The sequence below is a fragment of the Xyrauchen texanus genome, chromosome 16 (assembly GCF_025860055.1).
Source record: "Xyrauchen texanus isolate HMW12.3.18 chromosome 16, RBS_HiC_50CHRs, whole genome shotgun sequence".
Classification (NCBI taxonomy): Eukaryota; Metazoa; Chordata; class Actinopteri; order Cypriniformes; family Catostomidae; genus Xyrauchen; species Xyrauchen texanus.
This window is the reverse complement of record NC_068291.1, coordinates 14047647-14071394: the sequence shown is the minus strand read 5'-3', so window position 1 is coordinate 14071394 and position 23748 is coordinate 14047647. Positions and strand designations below refer to the sequence as shown.

The following is a 23748-nucleotide window of genomic DNA, read 5'->3' as shown; positions in this document are numbered from 1 at the left end:
TATACAGTAATTTTTTAAATATATTTTAAAAGACAATACAGTAGGTTTTACAGTAAAATGTTGTAAAAATAAAAAATGATTAGTTGTAAAAAGTATGATTTTCCTGTATAATAATGATACAGATATATATTATGTTTAACAAGAGAGTACATGCACTTTTTACAGTAAATTATTGTTAAAATTACGGTAATAAAAAGTAATCGGGTGTTCCCAAAATATCTTGCATGACCCAGTTTACTTAATTATATTTTATGGCAATAGTTATGTTTCATATTATTTTTAATATCAGTTACATACATTGGGGTGTTCTGTGTTATAGTTTAATTCATGTTTATTGTGTTATATAAATTCACATGTGTTACCCTGATGGTGTTTAGTATTTGTGAGTGACACTGAGCACTTTTCTGTCATTTTTACAGCGATCAACAATGTATTGTTAAAAAGTGAAAAGTAGATTTTTACCATTTCAGACGGTTAATATCAAGTTTATGACGTTATTATTTTTCCTGTAAATTTTACAGAATGTTTTTTTTAACAGTGCCAGCGTGGTCATGTAAATTACAACAGTTTTAAACTGTCAAATTTACAGGTTGTTCTGTGAAGTTATTTACATTTTTACTATACGTTTTACATTATTTTTCTGGCAATCAGCTGCCAGTTTTTCATTTGTTTGTAAAAAAATAAAATAGAATACAGGATTTTGTTTTTACAAAGAAAAGAAAAACAGGATTTTTTTTTTACAGTGCATATATAAAATGTAGACTATTTGGAGTACTATTTTTACATAGTGACATTATTTTTGTGACAATTAGGTACGCACAGAACTAATCCTAACCCATTATAGAAATAATCCCAAAAATCTGCCTTTAATCTTTAAAATATTTTAAAATCATTGTACAACAAAAAATGTTATGAATCAATGAATTCAATGAAAATGAATCATCATTAAAACAATTGTAATAGTAAAAGTAAAACGTTGTCTGGATGCCTTGGTTGCAAGAATTGGGACGTAAAATAAGCTTAAAGGGATAGTTCACCCAAAAAATACAATTCTCAAATCATTTACTCACCCTCATGCCATCAGATGTGAATGACTTTCTTCTGCAGATCACAAATTAAGATTTTTAGAAGAATATCTCAGTTCTGTAGGTTCATACAATGCAAGTAAATGGTGACCAGAACTTTGAAAGTCCAAAAATCACATAAAGGCTGCAGTGACGAGGAGAAGGGCGGGGCTATTAGGATGAACGCCTGTTGCTGAGTTACCACAATCAGCCGTGAGAGGGATAAAGAGGAGCAGGAGATGCCAGTTCGGGAGAGAGAGGTAGGTGCACAAAGCTGCTAAATGTGTGCATTCCACCTGTTGGACTGAAAAGTCAACAGAATGAGAGAGCACAAGGATCTGTGTGAATATTTTTGTTTTTGGCAAGTCATATTCTTTGTGCATTGTGCCACCTACTGGGAAGGGATTATAGCCTGGGTTCTCTTGTAATGGCATTGTTATTACTGTTATTATTCATGTAATATGTTATACATGGGCACATAATGTAAAGTGTAACCAATTTAATTGGTTGTGTTTCAAAATCAAGTAAGGTGACTTCTTAGATAACATCTGTATCATATGATGTAAAAATGCTGTTTGGGTTGACAGCACACATTATTTTGCCCAAAAGTGCTGTCCAGGTTGACAGACCAATCATTTTTCAATACAACTTTTGTTAAAGCCAATGATGCTCTATGAGAAAAATTATACAGGACGAAAAGAAAAACTATTCTACATAATCTACAGACAACAACCCAAACTGTATTCACAAGGCTATCTGTGGAAACCTTCCAATTGACCAAATCTATAGTAATAAGGGAAAATATATTTTTGTATTTCAGTTTGATTTTTTAAAACAAAAATAATCCTTAAACATTAGTGACAAGTAACCTAGATTCACAGTCCAAAGATACTAAGAACATCTGGTTTCCTCACACAAAGTGGTTGAAAGGGAGAGAAATTGAGATACGAAAAAAGACAAGATGCCAACCCTCACTTTACCTCTTAAGCAAAGTCTATGGAGTGTATACTCTGTGCTGATTATTATTTTGTGACATGAGATCTTTACTTATGAACTCTCTTTAAAGCAAACAACATGGCAAGAGATCATTGGCTCTCTGAATGCACTAAAAAAAATCCCTTTTTTTGCACATTTTTCACCATGTGCAAAAAAAATGTTTGTGCACATGTGAACTTTTTCACAACAGCAAAGGTCAGAAATGAAGCAAAATAATCCCTTTGGTTCATTCAAGAGATTATCAATTATTAGACAACAAACTGTGTCTGGATCTGTACACTACTTGTTGTTAACGCCAGAGTCCACAATGTACATGAAATACCCAGATCATGATTTTGCCATGCCATAATAAAAACTAATTATAATGTCATATTGCACTAATTTCTCTCTCTCTTTCTCTCTGTCGGAGTGCAATCGTTTCTTAGTCAGACATGTTAGAATTATACCAAACACACTATATTCTCTAAATTTAAGTATTGGATAGGACAGCTGAAGAAACAAAAAGCAATGTGTACAATAACACCTGACGTGCTTTTATATGCCCAGTTGAATATACAGCCATTTACATAATCAGGGAGTATCTAGGAAAACATTGAGCATTTCTTTCACCTAAATAGCAAAAGGATAATAAAAATACAAAGACATAACTGGATTTGAACAATAACAGGCAGAAGTCCAAATTGCGTAGAAAAATAGGCCGAGTGGGATCAGTTCATTCAGGTTTGAGTCACCTGGTGTGGGCCGGGCCAGCTTTAAAAGCCAGCCAGTTATCGTGCTTAACTATTGCTTTATTGCTATTCATAGCTATTTGAACCACACTGCATCTATATCAGAGTGTTTACTTACAAAACAACAACGCGTCCCGTTATCAATATTTTTATATTCAGTATTTGTACAAGATTTACAAGTAATGGTATCCATGAATTTGTCCTACTTAGTAAAAACCAATTTACCAGATATAGGAAACAACTATTCACTTAAGTAAGGCCTGAGAAAAAAAAATCCAAATTTGACAAGAGAAACAAAATGACCTTGACCAACACCAATATAACAAACACACCACTGCACAAAAGATCATTGGACAAGCTGTTCAGCTATAGGCATAGAAATTAAACAGGTGGAATTTAAATATCTGTAAACAAAATGGCCTTAAAAAGTCAATGAGCTGAAATATGCATCAGATGCTACCACGTTTGAGTATTTAACATTACTATTCACTTCATAGCATATGTTGTTTTTATTCATTCTATAAAATAAAGAGTCCAATTTTCTATTCAATATCCTCCTCAATATACATAGAATAATTTTTTTTTTGCACAGTTTGCAATTATTATCCCTAAAATGAATGTGCCAAAGTGCCAGATGTCTTTATAGGTACAATTCGTACAGAAAAACTACAGAAGAAATAAGCGATGGAGCTGTTGTCTATGCCTACAGTGCTTGAGGGTGAAGAATAGAGGGCTTTTAGCTTCTCAGTGCTGCTAGCCTGGACTGCATCTCCTCAATATCTTCTACTTCTTCTTCATCTTCTGAAGCTGCCACGGGCCCAGATGGCTCCATTTCTGGCAGGGCATCTGTGACTTTGCTGGGAGCTTTTCCAAGAGCACCTATTATAGAGTAAAGCCAATAACTTCAGAATCATTTTGGAGTCTCAAACAGCTTTACGATTATTATTACATAGTTTATACATGTATTGTAGGATTGAATCAAATTAAACCTTGAGGTGCCTAAACATTTGTAGTACCACTATTTTTTGTTCCATTATTGAAGCATTGCTATAATAGGACATGGCTTCCAAATTATAGGAGTGGATTATATGGTCCCTTACCGGCTGTGATTTCAAAGAGGATCTTGTCCACCTCTGCCTCTGCTGCTTCCTCCATCTCCTCCTCATCGTCCATACCCTCCATTGTATCCTCCAGCATCTCCTCGATGATGCCGGCCTGTATAATATCATTGCTTAACGTTAGATATGAACCCGTCACTAATTGGAGAAGTGTTTATTTAAGTGTCTGACCTTCATCATCTCTTTTGAGAGTTCTCTCATGGTGGCTTGAATCTCTGGGATTTTAAGTAGGCTTTGCATAGCTTTCATGACCTCTGTGCTGTTCTGCATGGCCCCAACCACTCTTAGTACAGCTGTAAGAGGACACATACAGGGTGGAGTTAATCGCCAGTGCCCAATAACTTTAGAAGGAACTGAATAGTCTGACCCTTGCTGATGTAAGTGACATGACAGCGAAATCAAAGACATACAAAGGTCAACTCAAGGAAACATCTGCCTTGGCCCGTGCATCTTCTAACAATTTTAACTTTCTCATCATATGATCTATTTATGATCTAAATGTTTACAATCATAAGTTAACTAGGATTAAGTTTTTTCCCCTCCAAAATGCCATGTGGCAACACATATTTAGAATATTTCTGCCATTAAACCACTAAAACAAATATATTATATAACAAAATAATGATGTGCTTTGATGCTGCAAGTGACCAAACTTAATTTCATTGCAGGAAAGTGATATTAATGGTCTGTAAATTTTCTAAATTTACTCACATATTAGCAGATGTGGCAACAAGTTAATTATGGACCCTGGATGCACGCATATATATTAAAGGAATATTTCGGGTTCAATACAATCGACAGCATTTGTGCACTGAAGCACTTACAATGGAAGTGAATGGAGGCCAATCCGTAAATGTTAAAACACTCATTATTTCAAAAGTATAGCCACTAGACTTAAACAATATGTGTATTAACATGATTTTAGTTTGCTAAAATCACTTACTAGCCATTTGTATATGTTTGTTGCCATAATGATGTAATGTCCACAAACCCTAAAACCTTAAAATTACTATAAAAATTACTATTTAAACAATTTTACATCTCAAATAATACAGGAGGTTTAACAGAAGAATCAATGTGTGCTTTAATAAAATTATAAGATTCACATTTCTGCCTTTAAACCCTTCAAACTTTGGCCCCATTCACTTCCATTGTAAGTGCCTCACTGTAACTAAATGTTTGCTTTTTTTTTTTTTACGAGTGAAAAAGATTTTTGTTGTCAAGACAAATAAATTGAATTTAACCTGGAATATTCCTTTAAGGTTAATCTGGGTTGTTTAAATTAAGTGACCCTTAAATGTGATTTAAGCAGTGCTGGGTAATATAGTATTACAGGTAATCTGGAGAATGTAATCAGATTACAAAATCAAGTACATATAATTGGATTAAATTACATTTTAAAATACTCATAATCAGGCTACAGTTACTTTATTATAGATTACATGATTACATATTAACAAGGCATTGGCAGTAAATTGTTGATTTATTGATCATTTTCATATCAATATGGTCATATTCTTACCTTAACAATAGTCTCACAGATGAACATTTTGAGCATGTGCTTCTTTTATGTTACAACAGTAAGATTTTGCTCTTTTAGAATATTCTTGCTGTTCAAAAGATAATATCTTGCACCTCAGCTTTTGATGGACTTTCAGTAAGCAGTAACAGTTAAAAGTGTTTTTAGATGAAATCTTTGTCCAACGTTGTTGCTGTTGATTCATTCATTTTATGATAATTTGTTGTTGATTTTATGGTCATTTATGTTCATAATGCTGCTACTGTTTTGCTAACTTGATGTCCCAGTGTTTTGAATTATAAACTCTGGCCATGCACTGTCATTGCTGTCAGATTTAATGTTTATTTCATTCATGTAATATTTAATGCACTTTTTTTTTTTTATGTCACAAGGAGCTCTTTTTGTTAGTTATACAGAATGGGATACATTTTCTTCCTCTTTCTACTTTTATGTTAAAATGATTATCCTACTCAAATGCATGTGACATAAAATTAGGTTGAAAGTAATTGGATTTTATAAACCCATGAGATTACGTTTCTGATTGCGGTTTTTGTCAATGAATCCAACCAGCACTGGACATAAGTGACAAATGCAATACCCAAATAACTTAAATATTGTGAAATACATTAAACAACACTGCTACCAATTTAATTGTTTCATGTCATCGGTCAATTGAAGTTTACTGTGTGGTTGGTCATCAAATGAAACTTATACTCACACAATTGATTCTTCATACTGAGTAGCACAGAGTTCATTTGGGCTTTTGAGGCGTACAGCTTGTTGATAGCTTTCTTTGATTGAATCATCTCTTTGGCGAGAATGATGCAGACATCTTTCTGTCCCTTCTTAGCAGCATCTTTGATGGATCTCTTCACCTTCTCTTCTTCTCTTTGAATATCTTCATAAAAATCATAAAACATATACGTTACAACTTATGCAAGCACAATTATTAAAACCTATTTTATCATTAAATATTTTATAATATATATATTTTATAATTTCTGACAGTATCAGAATAGGTTGCAATTAATCAAAACATTCCTTTGCGATAAAAAAAAAAAAAAACAGATTTATTTGACATCTTTGAGTAGGGAATATGAATATGTGTATTGGATGTATGAGTTCACCTCGGATTTGTCTGTCAATAACCCTCATTTCTTTCCTGATTTTTAGGGACCATTCATTGATCTGTGTAAAAGACAAACAAAAACATGTAAAAAAAAAAAAACATGATTATTTTTCTAAAGGGGGTTTCCATAACCCACAGAATTAAGAGTAACTTTATAGTTTTTAGCTATTACTAAAGGCATTACGTCATGAGCAAGAGGCCAACTAATATGACGAAAAACAAGCTACTTGAAGGCCTGCTATTATTTACAATATAACATTTATTGAAAAACCGTTTACTGCCGTCGTCCAAACTTACAAGGTCTTTCGGTGGTTTCTCTTGTGTCTTTCCAAAAAGCCCCATTTTAAACCTCTACGTTAGTAGGTTAAGCAGCGAAGAGCTAGATCTAAATAGTGTATTACAAGCCCACTTCCTCATTCCAATCGTATGATAATAGTTCAATTTCATAATAAAAGTCACTTGAACTGATCATTTTAGCCGAGAAATGCTACGACACGAGTCACGGGACACATACAGTAGTGGGCAGAAATATTGGCACCCTTGATAAATATGCGCAAAGGAGGCTGTGGAAACAAAATCGGCATTTTTTAGCATTTTGATCTTTCGTTAAAAAAAAAAATCACAAAAATCTAACCTTCAATTGAAGTAGAACAACTGAAACGGGAAATATCAAATTTTTTTTTTTTTTTTTTTTGTATAAATAAAATCCTCCCTTCTTCTCCTATAATGCTTAGTGAGGTTGGAGAACACCAGGCAAGAGATCTGAGACCATTTCTCCAAACAGAATCTCTCCAGATCCTTCAAACTCATTCTATTTTTGAGGACTCTCCTCTTCAGTTCACGCCACATGGGGTTCAGGTCAGGGTAATGGGATGGCTATGGCAGAACCTGGATTTTGTAGTCACTGAATTTTTGTGTTGATTTTGATGTTTGTTTTGGATCATTGTCCTGTTGAACATTGTTTTGGATGTTTGATCCATGGGATCTAACCAGGGCCCATTGTAAGCTTTCTGGCAGAGGCAGCAAGGTATTGGTGTTTTATCTGTTGGTATTTGATAGAGTCCATGATGCCATGTATCCGAACAAGATGTCCAGAACCTCTGGCAGAAAAAACAGCCCCACAACATTAAAGATCCAGCACCACATTTAACAGTGAGCATTGGGTATTTCATCATCCCTGTGTGCACTAAACCCATCTCTGGTGTTTGCTGCCAAAAAGCTCTTTTTTTTTTTGTTTCGTCTGATCATAGAACCTGGTTACATTTGAAGTTCCAGTAGTGTCTGGCAAACTGAAGATGCTTGAGTTTGTTGTTGGATGAGAAAATAGCCTTTTTCTTCTTCTTAAAACCCTCCCAGACAACTTGTGGTGATGTCTGATTTATTTATTTATTTATTTATTTAAAAAATGTTTTTACTTTCTGACCCCAAGACCCATCTAATAATCCTTGGTGATTCTCTGGCCACTCAAACCATCCACTGTGTGTGGAGACAATATAGACACAAGTCCTTTTCCAGGCCGATTCTTAACATCTCTGGGATGGGAACTTGTTAATTATTGCCCTGATGGTGGAAATAGGTATTTTCAATGCTTTGGCTATTTTCTTAAAGCCACTTCTCATTTTGCTGCACATCAGAACTTTATTCTTTAGTCTAACCCACTGTGATGGATGACTAAGGGAATTTGGCCTGTGTGTTACCTCATATTTATACCCATGTGAAACAGGAAATCATGGCTGAACAATTTCATGTTCCTAGTCACCCAGGTGCACTAAAAAATGTAAAACATGACTGGGAATACTGTATACTTCAGATATATTTTACTCATAAGAATTTCTAGGGGTGTCAATAATTGTGGCAAACATGCTTTGGAGAAAAATATTTATTTAATAATGAGATATTTCCCCTGTTTCAATTGTTTTACTTCAATTAAAAGGTAGATTTTTGTGAATTTTTTGAATGAAAGATCAAAAGGACAAACAAAGCAGATTTTGTTTTTCACAGCCAAGGGTGCCAATATTTTTGGCCACTACTGTACATGACACACAACATCTGCCATCCCAGATTTGTCTGACTTTCTTTCTTTCTTTACAAATTAAGATTTTTAGTGGAATATTTTAGCTCTGTAGGTCCATACAATGCAAATGAATGGTGACCAAATCTTTGAAGCTACAAAAGGCACATAAATGCAGCATATAATACTCCAGTGGTTTAACCCATGTCTTCTGAAGCAATCTAATTGATTTTGAGTGAAAACATACCAAAATGTAACTCATTTTTATCATCAACATCTTGCCAGTTCAGTCTCTAGGCATGATTATGATTTCAAGCTCGATTACACTTCCTAGTGCATGACGCATAAGCAGAGCGCTAGATGGCGCTAGGAAGTGTAATCATGCAACCAGCTATGATAAGCATTTTAATAACATACATGGCTGCCTCAATAGATAATGTTTTTAAATAAATAGTATAGTGAAAAGTGCAAAACAATAGTAAAGTGAACAGTGAACATTAAAAATTAAGCCAAATACCTTTTGTGTTTTTCATCTCAGAATAATTTTAGCACTTATGTTCTGATTTCTTCCCAATGTGTGCTGCTCTGTGTTTTCACCGACTATAAAAACTAAGCCTTTGAACCAAAAGAGTGCAGAGGTCCCCTTTGACAGAGCTCTTTCACATGCATCAGGCTTTGAACTCTGGAAGAGAAATACTGATCCTTTTACACAGAAATGACCCGCAACTAATCTGCAAAAAACAAGAATTTTAGCCTTCTTTTTGACAAATTGAAGCTTTTCAGTCCTACACATTTAGGCTACAGTTACTATTTCATTTAATTTCATACAGTGATTTGATAAAAAGATGAAATTAATATTCACTGAGCAAAAATAGTCACAATAAATTCTAAAAACTGATATAAAATTAACGAAATAGGCTACATAGTAATAGAAAGGTGTATTATTATTATTATTAATATAATTTTTAATACTACCGCATCCAGTGATGGACCCCTGATTAAGGGTAACCATCCACTCTCATAGGTCGTTCACAGCACGGTCATTCCCAGTGACGCCAGGTTCTAGATTTTTCGTTCTTATCTGGGAAGCTGCACCAATCGAACTGCAGCTTCGTGTCCAGTAGCCAATCAGAGCCGCCAGTGGGCGGGGTTTTGCTACAATCCAGTCTCTTGACAAATGCGCAGGTTTGCCCATATATTGCCGGTTGACTATATCAGCGGAGGCTGCAAGAATGCAGTAGAACCGTCCTCTGATAGGATAAGAGTGGAAGAGCTATCTGTAAAAAGCCAGACTTAAAAAATAGCAAGGAATACTTCTAAGACTCTCGAAAAAACGACACATACTCTAGTATAGGTGTGTTGTGTTACTCTCACCCATCTGAACTGTTAAAAACTGGACTGGAGGCGCTAAGAATTAAGAAATAAGGATTGAACATGTCTGTGGTGGGCATTGATGTGGGTTTCCAGAACTGTTACATCGCTGTTGCCAGGAGCGGTGGCATTGAAACCATTGCAAATGAACACAGTGACAGATGCACTCCGTAAGTATAGCATTGCATCCCTGTAAAGTGATGCTGTTTGTTGTTACGCAACGTTTGCTGTTTCTTAGCTGGCTATGTTCCAGATCCAGTGTATTTTTCGGGCATATCATTTTTTACAATGGAGTTATTGTTCAGATCAAAATATCTCATGCCTGTGAGAGCATTGCTATCGTAGGGTGTTTTGTATTTTCTGTGATTGCACTCAATTGATAGTCATTAGAACGGCAATGCTACTTGCTACCATAAGTTTTTAATCTTTATTTGATATCGGGAATAAGCCTGGTTAAAGATACGCACGCCATTAATGTCATGTGTAATTCCCATATGCCATTCCCGCATTCATTCGCACACAAAACTGCTTATATTGACTATAAGTGGAGATGCAAACTACATGTCTATTGGCAAGGATAGGTGTGCACGGGCAGTGCACGTGAACGCTGTAATCTCACACACTGGACTGGATGAATCCACGACTGTGACGTCGTGTAATGTTGGTGTTCCAGTGGACAAATCCACACACACATAATACTTTGGGCGCGGCAGCATACAAAATTAGTATAAAATACTGTAAAAGTATATATTGTACGTTGTATTTTTCATAAAATGCACTTCACGCGTTTTTGGTCGAATGGCCCTGCGCGAGCACACACGAGGTGTAGTCGGAGGTCACTGCAGTGCTGCTTATCCTCAGTTTATAACGCAACACTGCTCATATCTGACAATTTACTCCTGATATTGTATAATTCTAGTGGCTATGACATTGTGTTATTCCTTTGCTGCCTGAGGAAATATATTGAATAACTCCATGTAAATTGTTTTGCAGTTGTAAGCAACCTTGACATAATTTGACATGTCTTGCTAAATCAGAAAAGCTTATTGTAGACTTGTGATAAACGCTGTCCAAGGTGCTGTTCTACACCCTCCATGATCCAGTTTCATTATGCAAATCAGAATGTATACATCTGTGTGAAATGGAATGTGGAGCTTGTTATGTATGATAAATGTATGAACACATATCATCTTTTCCAACAGAGCATGCATTTCATTGGCCTCTAAAAACCGGACAATTGGAAATGCTGGGAAGAGCCAGGTACAAAATGCTAAATAAATCATTTTATGCATTTATATTGGGGTTCAAAAGTCCATATTTAAATTCTGAAAAAGACATACGATCGCAAAAAAGAAAGAGAGAAACATAAATATGTAAAGTATTTAACATATTGAACTATTCCTAGGTCACTAAGTAAATCAGCCATGCTAATTCCTTTTTACAAAATGTTAGATTTCCATTTTTCCCTTAAAGCAAACAAGATGCTTTTTGGAACATTTTCAAATCATACTGGAATAACATGGATCTTAGTCGTGTACTTGTTTAGTTTGCTTAACAGCTCGAATGCATGTATGTCATTAAATCAAAATATAGTTGTAATAAAATAATATAATTTAATATATATATATATATATATATATATATATATATATATATATATATATATATATATATATATATATATATAATTAATATTTGTTATTATAATTACATTTTAATGCGCCCCATTGAGAGCGAGAACCACTAATCGCAACCACGATGAGGTTACCCCATGTGACTCTACCCTCCCTAGCAACCGGACCAATTTGGTTGCTTAGGAGACCTATCTATAGTCACTCAACACACACTGGATTTGAACTTGCGACTCCAGGGGTGGTAGTCAGCATCAATAATCACTGAGCTTCCCAGGCCCCCCTCATGAAGAACAATTTTTAAATTAAAGGGATAGTTCACGCAAAAATTTAAATTCTCTCATCATTTACTCACTCTCATGCCATCCCAGTTGTGTATTACTTTTTTCTTTTGCAGAACACAAAGATTTTTATAAGAATATTTCAACTCTGTAGGTCCATACAATTGAAGTGAATGATGGCCGGAACTTTGAAGGTCCAAAAGCACATAAAGGCAGCGTAAAATTAATCCAAACGACTCCAGTGGTTAAATCCATTTCTTCAGAAATGACATGTTAGGTGTGGGTGCGAAACAGATCAGAATTTAAGTCCTTTTTTATTATAAATGTCCACTTTTGCTTTTACATTCTTCTTCTTTTGTTTTTGGTGTTTTTGCATTCTCTGTGAATATCACCACCTACTGGGCAGCGAGGAGAATTACAAGTACAAATGGAATTAAATACTGATCTATTTCTCCCCCACACCTGTAATATCGCTTCTGAAGACATGGATTTAATTCTGGAGTCGTGTGGATTATGTTTACGCTGCCTTTATGTGATTTGTGGAGCTTCAAAGTTCTGGTCATCATTCACTTGCATTGTATGGACCTACAAAGCTGAAATATTAATCTAAAATCTTTGTTTGTGTTCAGAATAAAAAAAGCCATGCACATCTGGGATGGCATGAGGGTGAGTAAATAATGAGAGAATTTTCAGTTTTGGGTGATCTGTCCCTTACACATTTTTTCAGAGAATGTTTATCTGAAAATTACATGAATATAATCAAACTCTTGGTATGATACTTTATTTTGGATTCACGATTGTTTTTAATGTTTTTATCCAATAAACACCCCTCTTCCCTCTGTAGATAATAACTAATTTTAAGAACACGGTTCACGGCTTTAAGAAGTTGCATGGTCGCACATTCGATGACCCTTACGTTCAAGGAGAGAAATCCAAGTTGCCTTACAGCCTTCACAAACTGGACAATGGCAACGCTGGAATAAAGGTAATAAAACTCTATCACAGTAAATGTACCCCAAGGGTCCTTAAGCAGGCTCCAGGGAGTCTTTGGAAAGATTTGAATTTTGCATTGTTAAACCTATAAAACATATACAAATATTTAGATTAAAATAACTAATCGTGATTAATTTCATGTCTAATAATCTCATTTTAGTTCCTTTGTAAGGAAAGAAAAAAATACGTTTGTTATGTGTGCAAGATTTATTAATTGTGTAGATGACACTTTAAATCACTCTAAAAGTATTAATGATTACTCAAAATAATATGCAGGAGTATATGTGTTTTTGTATTATTATGTTTTGGGCATTTTGCCATTTTTATTGACAAGCACATTAGTAGAGACAGGACATCAAGGGGTTAGAGAGTGGGGACTAGGACAGAAACATGACCCAGGCTGTGCTAAACCAAGCTACATATCCTCTCATAAACATTTGTAATTTCTGTGTCACAGTTACGTTATCTGAATGAAGACAAGGTGTTTACCATCGAACAGATGACAGCCATGTTGCTCACCAAGCTGAAGGAAACTTCTGAGAATGCTTTGAAGAAGCCTGTTGTAGACTGTGTAATATCTGTAAGTGATTCTGAATCTCTAGTAGACAACTCTAGGACCAGTAGTTCTTTTGACATGCTCCTAATGTCTGCGGGCTTTCTCCAGGTCCCCAGTTTCTTCACAGATATCGAGAGGAGATCGCTGATGGATGCCACTCAGATCGCTGGACTTAATTGCTTGAGGCTGATTAATGACACAACAGCAGGTCAGTGAAATTAAAATGGAACATGGTCAACACAGTGTTTGTTTTCAACAGTGGTTGTTTCTTAGCACTCATTATTGACCTTATTCACAGTAGCGCCATATATTTGATTTTTGACTTGAATAAAAGTCTATCCATCACAGCCTCATTGTTATTCCCATCAAATTGAAGGATGGTGATACTGTGAATAAGGTCCAATCTCTTTTTAATTAATAGTTCAGCCTAAAATTATTATTTTTTATTATATAAAATTCATGTTGTTCCAAACCCGTATGACTTTCTTTGTTATGCAGAACACAAAAGATGTTTTAAAAAGTATTGCAATTTCAAAACAATTGCAGTTGATAGTCACTACATTTACATGGACACCAGAAAGTGGGTTATTGCGTTCTGGTTTACATGCACTGTATAAGCGGTGTACACTTTACTCCTATATGCATGCGGCTCAGCCTGTAAGCAGCTTTCTCCGCAGCAACGTAATTTCCCTGCGATGCTTGTGTAAATAACAAACATGGTATCCAAAGAACACTTTGCTATTTTATTCTCCGTTGCTTAACATTATTTCCAGATATTCCAGAGATGTTGCTGTGTTTGTTTCCTTAACTTTGCATCCCGACCTGCAGTGGAATTGCGCTGCAGTAGTGGGGTTTTCCTCTTACCAAAACTCCGGGATTCCCCCAGTGTAGGAGCGCATATACGTGAATGTGAGGGAAATGTTATATTTGGTGTAGATAAATGGGTATAGCTTATAGTGTATGTGCTTTCCCACAGTACTCCTAGAAATTTTGAATTCTTTCCACTGTGTTGACTTGTTGTTGGGCTCCATCATATGATGTTTGTTATCCGGTCTGTTCAGGCACATGCGCACTCTTCAAAAATCCGTAAGAACACCGCTTATGGGTTTACATGACCACATAAACCGCGCTCTCCAAGAGAAACCTGGTTAAACTGCTTTCTCTTAATCTCTTAAATGGTGTAAGGAAATCGGCATTCTTGTTTACTTGACATTTCAGAATGGCACTTTCTGCAAAAACCCTGTTTTCTTAAGTACTCACTTTAAATCTTAAAATGGACCCCAAAGAATCTTAAAGTAGTCTATGTGACTCATGTTTCACAATCTAAGTCTTCTGAAGGCGTACTTTAGATTGTGGTAGAAAATTCCAAAATGTAAGCAATTTTTCAGTGGAAATCTTGACATCTGCTCCATGTTCATGAGCACTATGAGAGAGGCTTGTTGAGAATATGAGGATGAGTAAATGATGAAAGAAATTGTATTTTTGGTTGAACTATCCTTTTAACTGTTGAGATGTCAATCTCTGTGCTTGAAAAAGTAATATCCTCTAGCTGACTGTCTGAGGGTGTTGAGGAAGCAATTTAACTTGTGATGATGATTGATGAGGAGATGGTTTCATTTTCAAATTATTACAATTTGCTTCCCTTTTGTAATGAGCTGTTTCATTAGTCATTTTCAAAGCTTTAGACAGCAACTATCTGCAATGATAATGATGTTCCCAAATGTTCCTGTTGATAACTAAACAGCTGTTTGTGTTATGTGCATGTGTTTTGATTAACTGTGAACAGTTATGTTTTCTTACAACAACTACACCTTCAGGAATTTGTTGTGATGGCCACATGTTGTGAAATCCAATATGCTAATAGGAAAGAAAAATATCATTATGGAATCAAAGACACTAAATTCACTAAGCAGTTGCACCACTTGCACATGAAAACAAAACAGACAGGTTATGTTTGGATTAGGGCTGTCTATTTAACGCGTTAATTTGTGCGATTAATTTGACAAAAAAGTAGCGCCTAAGATTTTTCCATTAATCGCAATGCCCCGAAGAGTCCTGAGAAATGCAAGCTTGTAGTACCACCTGTTTACTCCAGAGGGCAGTATGAGCAACTCGTAGTTTATACAGTGAAGAAAACACTTCAGTAGGCAGAACAACACAGACATGCGTTAGAAATGCGAACTAAGGGATCTCAAGATGTGTTTAAAGATTACTATATTTAACTTGAAACAGTGAACTAAACATTTAATGTTTATGATGCGACGCACCCGAGACACTACACAAGCATGTCTGACGCTGGATTGAGATGGTGCAAAATTTGGAAATTAGCCATAAATATTTAATCACAAATAAAATCAAAGTACTACCTCACTAATTATTTTCTTGTAGAGAAAGATTTAATTGTGATGTCGATATATTCTGTACATTTTGTGGTCTGCAGGAGGAAACATTTTTCTTTTATTTTGGCGTTGTCCCCACTCGACTTGTTTTTGGTCTGATTTCTGCAAGATTGTTAGAAATCATATTATTCCCAGCTTTCAACTTTGTTTTGAAAATGTTTTATTCATTTTTTTAGCTATGACACATCTCTTGATAAAGAATATTATTTGATTAATGTTCTGCTTTTGTTGGCAAACTTTAGTATTCATAAATGTAAGTATGGTGGTTATAAACCTTTAGTTTTCATTTTTAATTCAGAGGTTCAGCAAAACCGAAGAACAATTTCCAATTTGAGTAACAAGAAAGCTGTAAAGTGTATTTAAATATGTAAACAATTTGATATTTTTATTAAACTGTTTATTTATTTATTTTCCTTTTTGTTGTTGTTGGTTTTAATAGACCTCTTGGCTCTAGATGTAAAAGTTTTGTAAGCATTAATAAAAAATACAAAAGTCTAACGCAGGTGTAAATTGACGGGTCCTTAAACAAGCCCTCATAATAAATCTCCAACTGATTGACAAATTCACTTGTGTAATGGATTGCTGAGAACTGTATGCCAATGATTGTCTTATGATCAATAATATAGTAGTAAACAATACATTGTATTCTAAAGCCACTTTTTGTATTGTCTTATTAATGATTAAGAATGTAATGCATTTTAATTATCTGAATATTTTTTATTTATATATATATAATTTTTAAATATTTAAAGATAACTATGTATAATTATATATTGATATAAATATGTATAATCTTTATATATTGAATTATTGTTATATGAGGGGCTTTCTCAGCAAATATTTGTATATGCGATTAATTAATCGGGACACCATGTAATACATTTTTTTTATCAATTGACAGCCCTAATTTGGATAAACCATTTCTATATGTTTATATATTCTATCCTCTAAAATTACAATTCCCAAAGCCTTTTCACACTTTTCATTTGATTCTTGTTTCAGTGGCCTTGGCTTACGGCATCTACAAACAGGACTTGCCAAATCCCGAGGAGAAGCCCCGTAATGTCGTGTTTGTTGACATTGGTCACTCATCATATCAAGTCTCCATTGCCTCCTTTAACAAGGGCAAATTGAAGGTCTGTGTTATTCTTACCCTTTCGTAGAATATGTTCACATTTTTTACATTTGTCAAGGCTTTCTCAACCCTTTTGTTTCTTACAGGTGTTGGCTACGGCATTTGACCCATATCTGGGTGGACGCAACTTTGATGAAATTCTTGTGGAGTATTTCTGTGAAGACTTCAAAAACCGTTTCAAACTCCATGTTAAAGACAACCCAAGAGCCTTGCTAAGACTCTATCAGGAGTGTGAGAAGCTGAAGAAACTCATGAGTGCAAACTCCTCCGACCTGCCTCTAAACATTGAGTGCTTTATGAATGACATCGATGTCCATGGGAAGATGAACAGGTAACTTATATTTAACCATAAAATCATTTATTAAATACAATTTAATCAGTTTAGACTGTTATGAAGTACTGTTACTGAGTTGTTATTAGCAATTATACGTACTAGAGGTCAACCGATAGTGGACACCGATAACTAAAGTGGTGGGAAAGCCGATAACCAATTAATCGGTCGATAGTTTTTAAAATCAATTTATATAATGAAACATCTTTCCTTAGTAAAAATAAGCATTTTTTTACTATGCTTAGAACTTTGCCGACAAATGATCAAATGGCCAAAAAGCAATCTTCGGCAATGATTAATTGGTAAAACTGTTATACCGGTCTATTCAGACTGAAATGTATGTACATGCAAAGTTTTGTCAAATAAAAAGTTTGCAAATTAAACATTTCAGTCATAATAGAGCTGTTCTGTCATGACTTCAATTTGAAGACCAACACAAAAGGCATTTGCCTTTTGTCATGATTTTGGCCATGATAGCCATGGGTTCCCTTAGGAATGTCCTATGGATTTTTAGAATAGGAGGTTATGATTTCTGAGTAAAATAATGTCTGTGGTTAACATTGAGAATATTGAGAAATACATTTGAATTTAAAAACAATTTCAAATTTAAGTTGCTAACAAGTTGCAACATCAGGACTAAAATTGTTGTCGGAATAATTACATAATTCGTTAAGCACAAATAAATGTTCAGACTGATTGCACCATGTATTCCGCAACAGTAGATCTAAAGTCTTCTGCTAAAAATCGGTCTGTGCTTACCGAATTTCAAACCATTGTCCCCACTGGCTGAAGCTGGAAGTTTTGTATGGGCACGTAAAGCCCAAAGTGTACTTCAGTTTTTACGTTAACTAATTGTGATAGTTGCCACTTTGTGGACCCACTTATTAGTGCAAATAATTCCAGGCACATGCATTCAGAGTATGCACGGAGTATGCATGCAAAATGCAAATTTTGTCATCAACAGAGTGCTTTAGTTCTCAAGCACTCTGTTGATGACAAAATTTGCATCACGCAGATTTGGGTAAATTACTTAAAAATAATAATTCACTACCAATTCCTTATTATTCCTTTAAAATTGTAATCAGATTAATTTAAGAATTACTTAATTGAGAAAGTAATCATTACTAATTACTTTACTTTTAAATTACTTTCTAAAACACTTTTCCGCTCAAATAATTCAAAAAGATGTCTATTTCTTCCTTGTTCATTGATACACACAAGTCATGCACCCAGCACCTCATGCTTTCCATTTACAATGACTCATCACGGGGCAATAATTCATATATTCTACATAAATAATACATTAGAAATGAGCACAACCCTATATTTGACTTTAAAGTAAATTAAATTAAATGTCAGTAACTGTAATCTGATTACAATAATTTAATATGCAATGCATTACACTACTTTATTTGATTAAAAAGTAATTATATTACAGTAACTATTTACTTTGTACCTTGATTACACCTAACACTGCCTGTATGCAGATTGCCCCTATGGCCAAATCCCAACCCTATACCTAACCATCAGTGAAGTAAAAATAACATTTTAGAGCAAATTGTAACCTCCGAATCATGCTGACCATTGTTTATGTGAACATGATTACTTACTGGTTCCCACTGGACAGAGCCTTTGCCTTGGAGGTTGCATAGAGGAAAATTGTTCACACTCGACTTGGTGCAGAAATATCTTATGAAGGATGTCCTTCATTTAAGAGTACATAAACATTTCGAAGCAGCATGTGGATTTCCCTTTGCCATTTTATGCTATTTCCATGTGACCGGAAATGAGAAAGTCTGTTCATTTAAAGTTCATTTAAACCACAGAGCTTATTTTACTCAGAAATCGAAAACTGCTATTCTAAGTACCCTATTGAAATTCAGAGGAAACCAATGAATTTTCTAATTCTCTTCTGATGTTTTAGACTACAAACTAAAAGCGCTGTAGATAATGGTATTTGTTTTTATTATTGAGTTCATGATTTCAGCAGAAACATGTCGATGTGATTTTACACAGGGCTCAGTTTGAAGAGATGTGTGCTCAGTTCTTGGTGCGAGTGGAGGCGCCATTGAAATCGGTTATGGAACAATCAAGTAAGCAGCAACAAACGACCCAGCTGAAGGAATATTTAATCCAAAAATGAAAAATATATCATCATTTACTCACCCTAATGACTTGTTCCAAACATGTATGACTTACTACCTTCTGTTGAACACAAAACAGCATGTTTTGAGGATTGTACAGACAGCTCTTTTCCACTCATTGAAAGTTAATGGTGATGGATGCTGTCGAGCTCCAAAAAATGACAAAAAATTCACCATAAGAGAACTCTATATGACTCTATATTCCAGATCTTCTGAAGCCTTACAACAGCTTTCCGCTATTTTACCTAACTACAAACATCCCCAAACTTTGTTTGGAAAGAGCGTGTAAGTTCTGCTAAATGTTCTAATTTGAGCTCTTCCTGGTGCAGAGCTTAGCAGAGATGAGATCTATGCCATTGAGGTAGTGGGCGGAGCTACCAGGATTCCAGCCATTAAGGAGAGAATCTCAAAGTTTTTCGGGAAAGACATCAGCACTACACTGAACGCAGATGAGGCTGTAGCACGCGGGTGTGCACTACAGGTAAAGAGCCACCTCTCAATCATAGGACATGTACTCAAATTCAGAATTTAAGAGTGTGCGGGTGTTAGTCAGAACATCTGAACAATACTCGTGTCAGTTCTCCAAGGAGTCTTTAGATTCTGTGGCAAAGGCATAAAAATCAAGATGAAATCTGTGTTGTGTATGGATTAACATGCAATGCTGTCTCTGATTTCTTGCATTAATACCCTATTTAGACAGCTTATGTAACAACTAGGGCTGTCGATTTAACGCATTAATAACGTCGATTTAATTTGACCAAAAATAACGCGTTAAAAAAATGTACGCAATATATCGCAATGCTTTTCTGAGAAATTCCTGAGAAATGCAGGCTTGTAGTACCACCTGTTTACTCCAGAGGGTAGTAAGTGAAATTTCGGCTGTGTGAGCAACACACAGTTTATTACAGTGAACAAAACATTAACAACCCGTCAGCGGACACGCAACACAAACGTGCGTTACGTTCTTGCGTTCAAAACACTTGAAGGAGCGCAAATGCGAACCAAGGGATCGCAAGATGTGTTTAGAGATTGAGTATTAAACTATATTTAACTTGACACAGTGACCTAAAGGTTTAACTTTTATGACGTGACACAAGCATGTCTGACGCAGGTCGTACGGTCTTAACCTCACAAATATTTAATTTCCAACAAGGTTAAGAAGGTGTCTTTAAACTGTAACACCGTTTTTACCCAGTCAATCTTTATTTAAGAAACATGCTCCTTGAAATAGATCCACTTTGCTCCTTCTGTAATGCTGTAGATTAATCTGCCCCTCACCTTTTTTGGGAATGTGTCCACGCTGTAGTATTTTGGAGAAAATTTTGTTTGTTTGTACATACCTCTATTTTAACTAGTTATTCTTTGCTTTATAAAGATGTTTTATTTGGTTTTCACAGTTTTGATAACTTAAGTTAATATTTTCTGATTAATCTGTTTATTTTTCTTGCCAAGTTTTTAATACATAAGTGTACATTTATGTCTATAAAGCCCCTATTTGCACTTTTTTGTAAAGACTTAAAATATTATTTAAAACTCTTTGTACCTCCAACAACTCCAAAGTATTGAAAACCATTGCACTATGTAATGAATATAATGTCTTGGCATTATTGTAAAATATATCTGTAGTATTGTGTACTATGTACCCCTGGCTTGTTTCTAAAAAAAAAAAAGTCTGACGAAGGTGTAAATTGACGGGTCCTTAAACAAGCCCTCATAATAAATCTCAAACTGATTGACAAATTCACTTGTGTAATGGATTGCTGTGAACTGTATGCCAATGATTGACTTATGATCAATAATATGATAGTAAACAATACATTGTATTCTAAAGCAACTTTTTGTATTGTCTTATCGATGATTAAGAATGTAATGCATTTTAATTATCTGAATATTTTTTATTTATATATATATATAATTTTTTTATATTCAAAGATAACTATGTGTAAATATTTCATCATTATATATTGAATTATTGTTATATGAGGGGCTTTCTCAGCAAATATTTGTATATGCGATTAATCATGATTAATTAATCGGGACACCATGTAATTAATTCGATTAAAAATTTTTATCGATTGACAGCCCTAGTAACAACATTTGCTTGTGTATACATATATGTTTATTTTTTCTGTGTGTGTGTGTGTGTGTGTGTGTGTGTGTGTGTGTGTGTGTGTGTGTGTGTGTGTGTGTGTGTGGTAAGTGTGCAATCCTGTCTCCAGCCTTCAAAGTTCGTGAGTTCTCCATTACAGATGCAGTTCCCTTCCCCATTACTATTCGCTGGAAGTCTCAAACAGATGAAAGTGTTGGGTAAGACTCAATCAAAGCCACTTTTAGAAACTGTTTGAATCCACATCTCTGAAAGATGCATTTATTTATTAGTGGTGTTTGCTATGGTTAGCATCATTAGTACAATTGCTTATTTCATTTTGGTGCCTGTATATTTTACAGTTCACTATCATATATTTAATTAAAGAGATAATGTTAATATACCATTATACTGGAACTACAAATATTGGCTTTTACTTTTAAATGTACTGTTAACCACCATAGTAACACAGAGTGACCAAGTATCAAGAGTAACCCTTCCATGAGCAATAGCAATCCGTATGTATAGACCCTAAAATAATGCAATAAACATGAACAAAATAACATAAAATGTAACATAATTCACCACAAATGGACATAACTGATATAAAAATAAGATAAAACTAATAATTTAATAAAATAAAATAAAATGTGATGGGTCATGCAGGGACTTCTGAGAATGCCCAGTGAATATTTTTCACTGTAATATTAGCACTAGTTTACTGTAAAAGTGCATATATTGTTTTTTCAATATAGTATAAATTTTCACCATTAAAGGGATAGTTCACCCAAAAATTAAAATTCTTTCATCATTTACTCACCCTCATGTCATCCATCATGAGTATGTTTTTCTTTCTTCTGCTTAACACAAACTTTAAAAGAATATTTCATCTTTGTAGCACCATACAATGGTGCAAGTGAATGGTGACCAAAACTTTTTAAGCTCCAAAAATCACATAAAGGCATCATAAAAGTAATCCATAAGACTCCAGTGGTTAAATGTGTTCTCTGAATCTATCCAATCAGTTTTGAGTGAGAACAAACCAAAATATAACCTCTTTTTTCACTATAAATCATGACATCTTGGTGATCATGATTCACTCTGCTTCCTAGAGCCATCTAGCACTCTACTTCCTAGTGCCATCTAGCACTCTGCTTCCTAGAGCCATCTAGCACTCTGCTTCCTAGTGCCATCTAGCACTCTGCTTCCTAGTGCCATCTAGCACTCTGCTTCCTAGAGCCATCTAGCACTCTGCTTCCTAGTGCCATCTAGCACTCTGCTTCATAGAGCCATTTAGCGCTCTGCTTCCTAGCGCCATCTAGCGCTCTGCTTCCTAGAGCCATCTAGCGCTCTGCTTCCTAGTGCCATCTAGCACTCTGCTTCCTATTGCCATCTAGCACTCTGCTTCCTAGCGCCATCTAGCACTCTGCTTCCTAGAGCCATTTAGCGCTCTGCTTCCTAGCGCCATCTAGCACTCTGCTTCCTATTGCCATCTAGCGCTCTGCTTCCTAGCGCCATCTAGCACTCTGCTTCCTAGAGCCATTTAGCGCTCTGCTTCCTAGCGCCATCTAGCACTCTGCTTCCTATTGCCATCTAGCGCTCTGCTTCCTAGCGCCGTCTAGCGCTCTGCTTCCTAGAGCCATTTAGCGCTCTGCTTCCTAGCGCCATCTAGCACTCTGCTTCCTATTGCCATCTAGCACTCTGCTTCCTATTTCCATCTAGCACTCTGCTTCCTATTTCCATCTAGCACTCTGCTTCCTAGTGCCATCTAGCACTCTGCTTCCTAGCGCCATCTAGCACTCTGCTTCCTAGCCATCTTGCACTCTGCTTCCTATTGCCATCTAGCACTCTGCTTCCTATTGCCATCTAGCACTCTGCTTCCTATTGCCATCTAGCACTCTGCTTCCTAGAGCCATCTAGCGCTCTGCTTCCTAGCGCCATCTAGCGCTCTGCTTCCTAGAGCCATTTAGCGCTCTGCTTCCTAGCGCCATCTAGCGCTCTGCTTCCTAGAGCCATTTAGCGCTCTGCTTCCTAGCGCCATCTAGCGCTCTGCTTCCTAGTGTCATCTAGTGCTCTGCTTCCTAGTGCCATCTAGCGCTCTGCTTCCTAGTGCCATCTAGCGCTTTGCTTCCTGGCACCATTTAGTGCTCTGCTTCCTGGTGCCATCTAGCACTCTGCTTCCTGGTGCCATCTAGCACTCTGCTTCCTTGTGCCATCTAGCACTCTGCTTCCTAGTGCCATCTAGCGCTTTGCTTC

The 23748-nt window shown here is 35.6% G+C and overlaps 2 protein-coding genes across 2 annotated transcripts in view; one reads left to right on the top strand and one right to left on the bottom strand.

Annotated features, from left to right (window-relative positions):
- Positions 1-2553: 2553 nt before the first annotated feature.
- chmp3 (charged multivesicular body protein 3) lies at positions 2554-6985 on the bottom strand. The gene is made up of 6 exons (XM_052145310.1): positions 6852-6985; positions 6553-6613; positions 6144-6323; positions 4078-4199; positions 3889-4003; positions 2554-3667 (listed from the first exon to the last, which is right to left on the bottom strand). Exons 1-6 carry the CDS (start codon positions 6894-6896, stop codon positions 3525-3527), a joined length of 666 nt encoding a protein of 221 aa, XP_052001270.1. The 5' UTR covers positions 6897-6985; the 3' UTR covers positions 2554-3524.
- A 2795-nt stretch (positions 6986-9780) lies between these two features.
- hspa4l (heat shock protein 4 like) overlaps positions 9781-23748 on the top strand; it is a 30904-nt gene continuing 16936 nt past the window's right edge. Inside the window, exons 1-10 of the mRNA XM_052145291.1 lie at positions 9781-10106; positions 11139-11196; positions 12693-12833; positions 13299-13421; positions 13506-13605; positions 16799-16932; positions 17018-17262; positions 19279-19355; positions 19736-19887; positions 21607-21713. Of these exons, the coding sequence (XP_052001251.1) occupies positions 10000-10106; positions 11139-11196; positions 12693-12833; positions 13299-13421; positions 13506-13605; positions 16799-16932; positions 17018-17262; positions 19279-19355; positions 19736-19887; positions 21607-21713 (1244 nt within the window). The 5' untranslated portion in view covers positions 9781-9999. The remainder of the gene's footprint in view (positions 10107-11138; positions 11197-12692; positions 12834-13298; positions 13422-13505; positions 13606-16798; positions 16933-17017; positions 17263-19278; positions 19356-19735; positions 19888-21606; positions 21714-23748) is intronic.

Coding starts and splice junctions, on each gene's coding strand:
- chmp3 (XM_052145310.1), bottom strand. CDS start 6,896: ATGGGGCTTTTTGGAAAGACACAAGAGAAACCACCGAAAGACCTT. Junction 4,004..4,077: donor TCTCAAAAGAGATGATGAAG/GTCAGACACTTA, acceptor GATATTATACAG/GCCGGCATCATCGAGGAGAT. Junction 3,668..3,888: donor CCTCTTTGAAATCACAGCCG/GTAAGGGACCAT, acceptor ACTCTATAATAG/GTGCTCTTGGAAAAGCTCCC.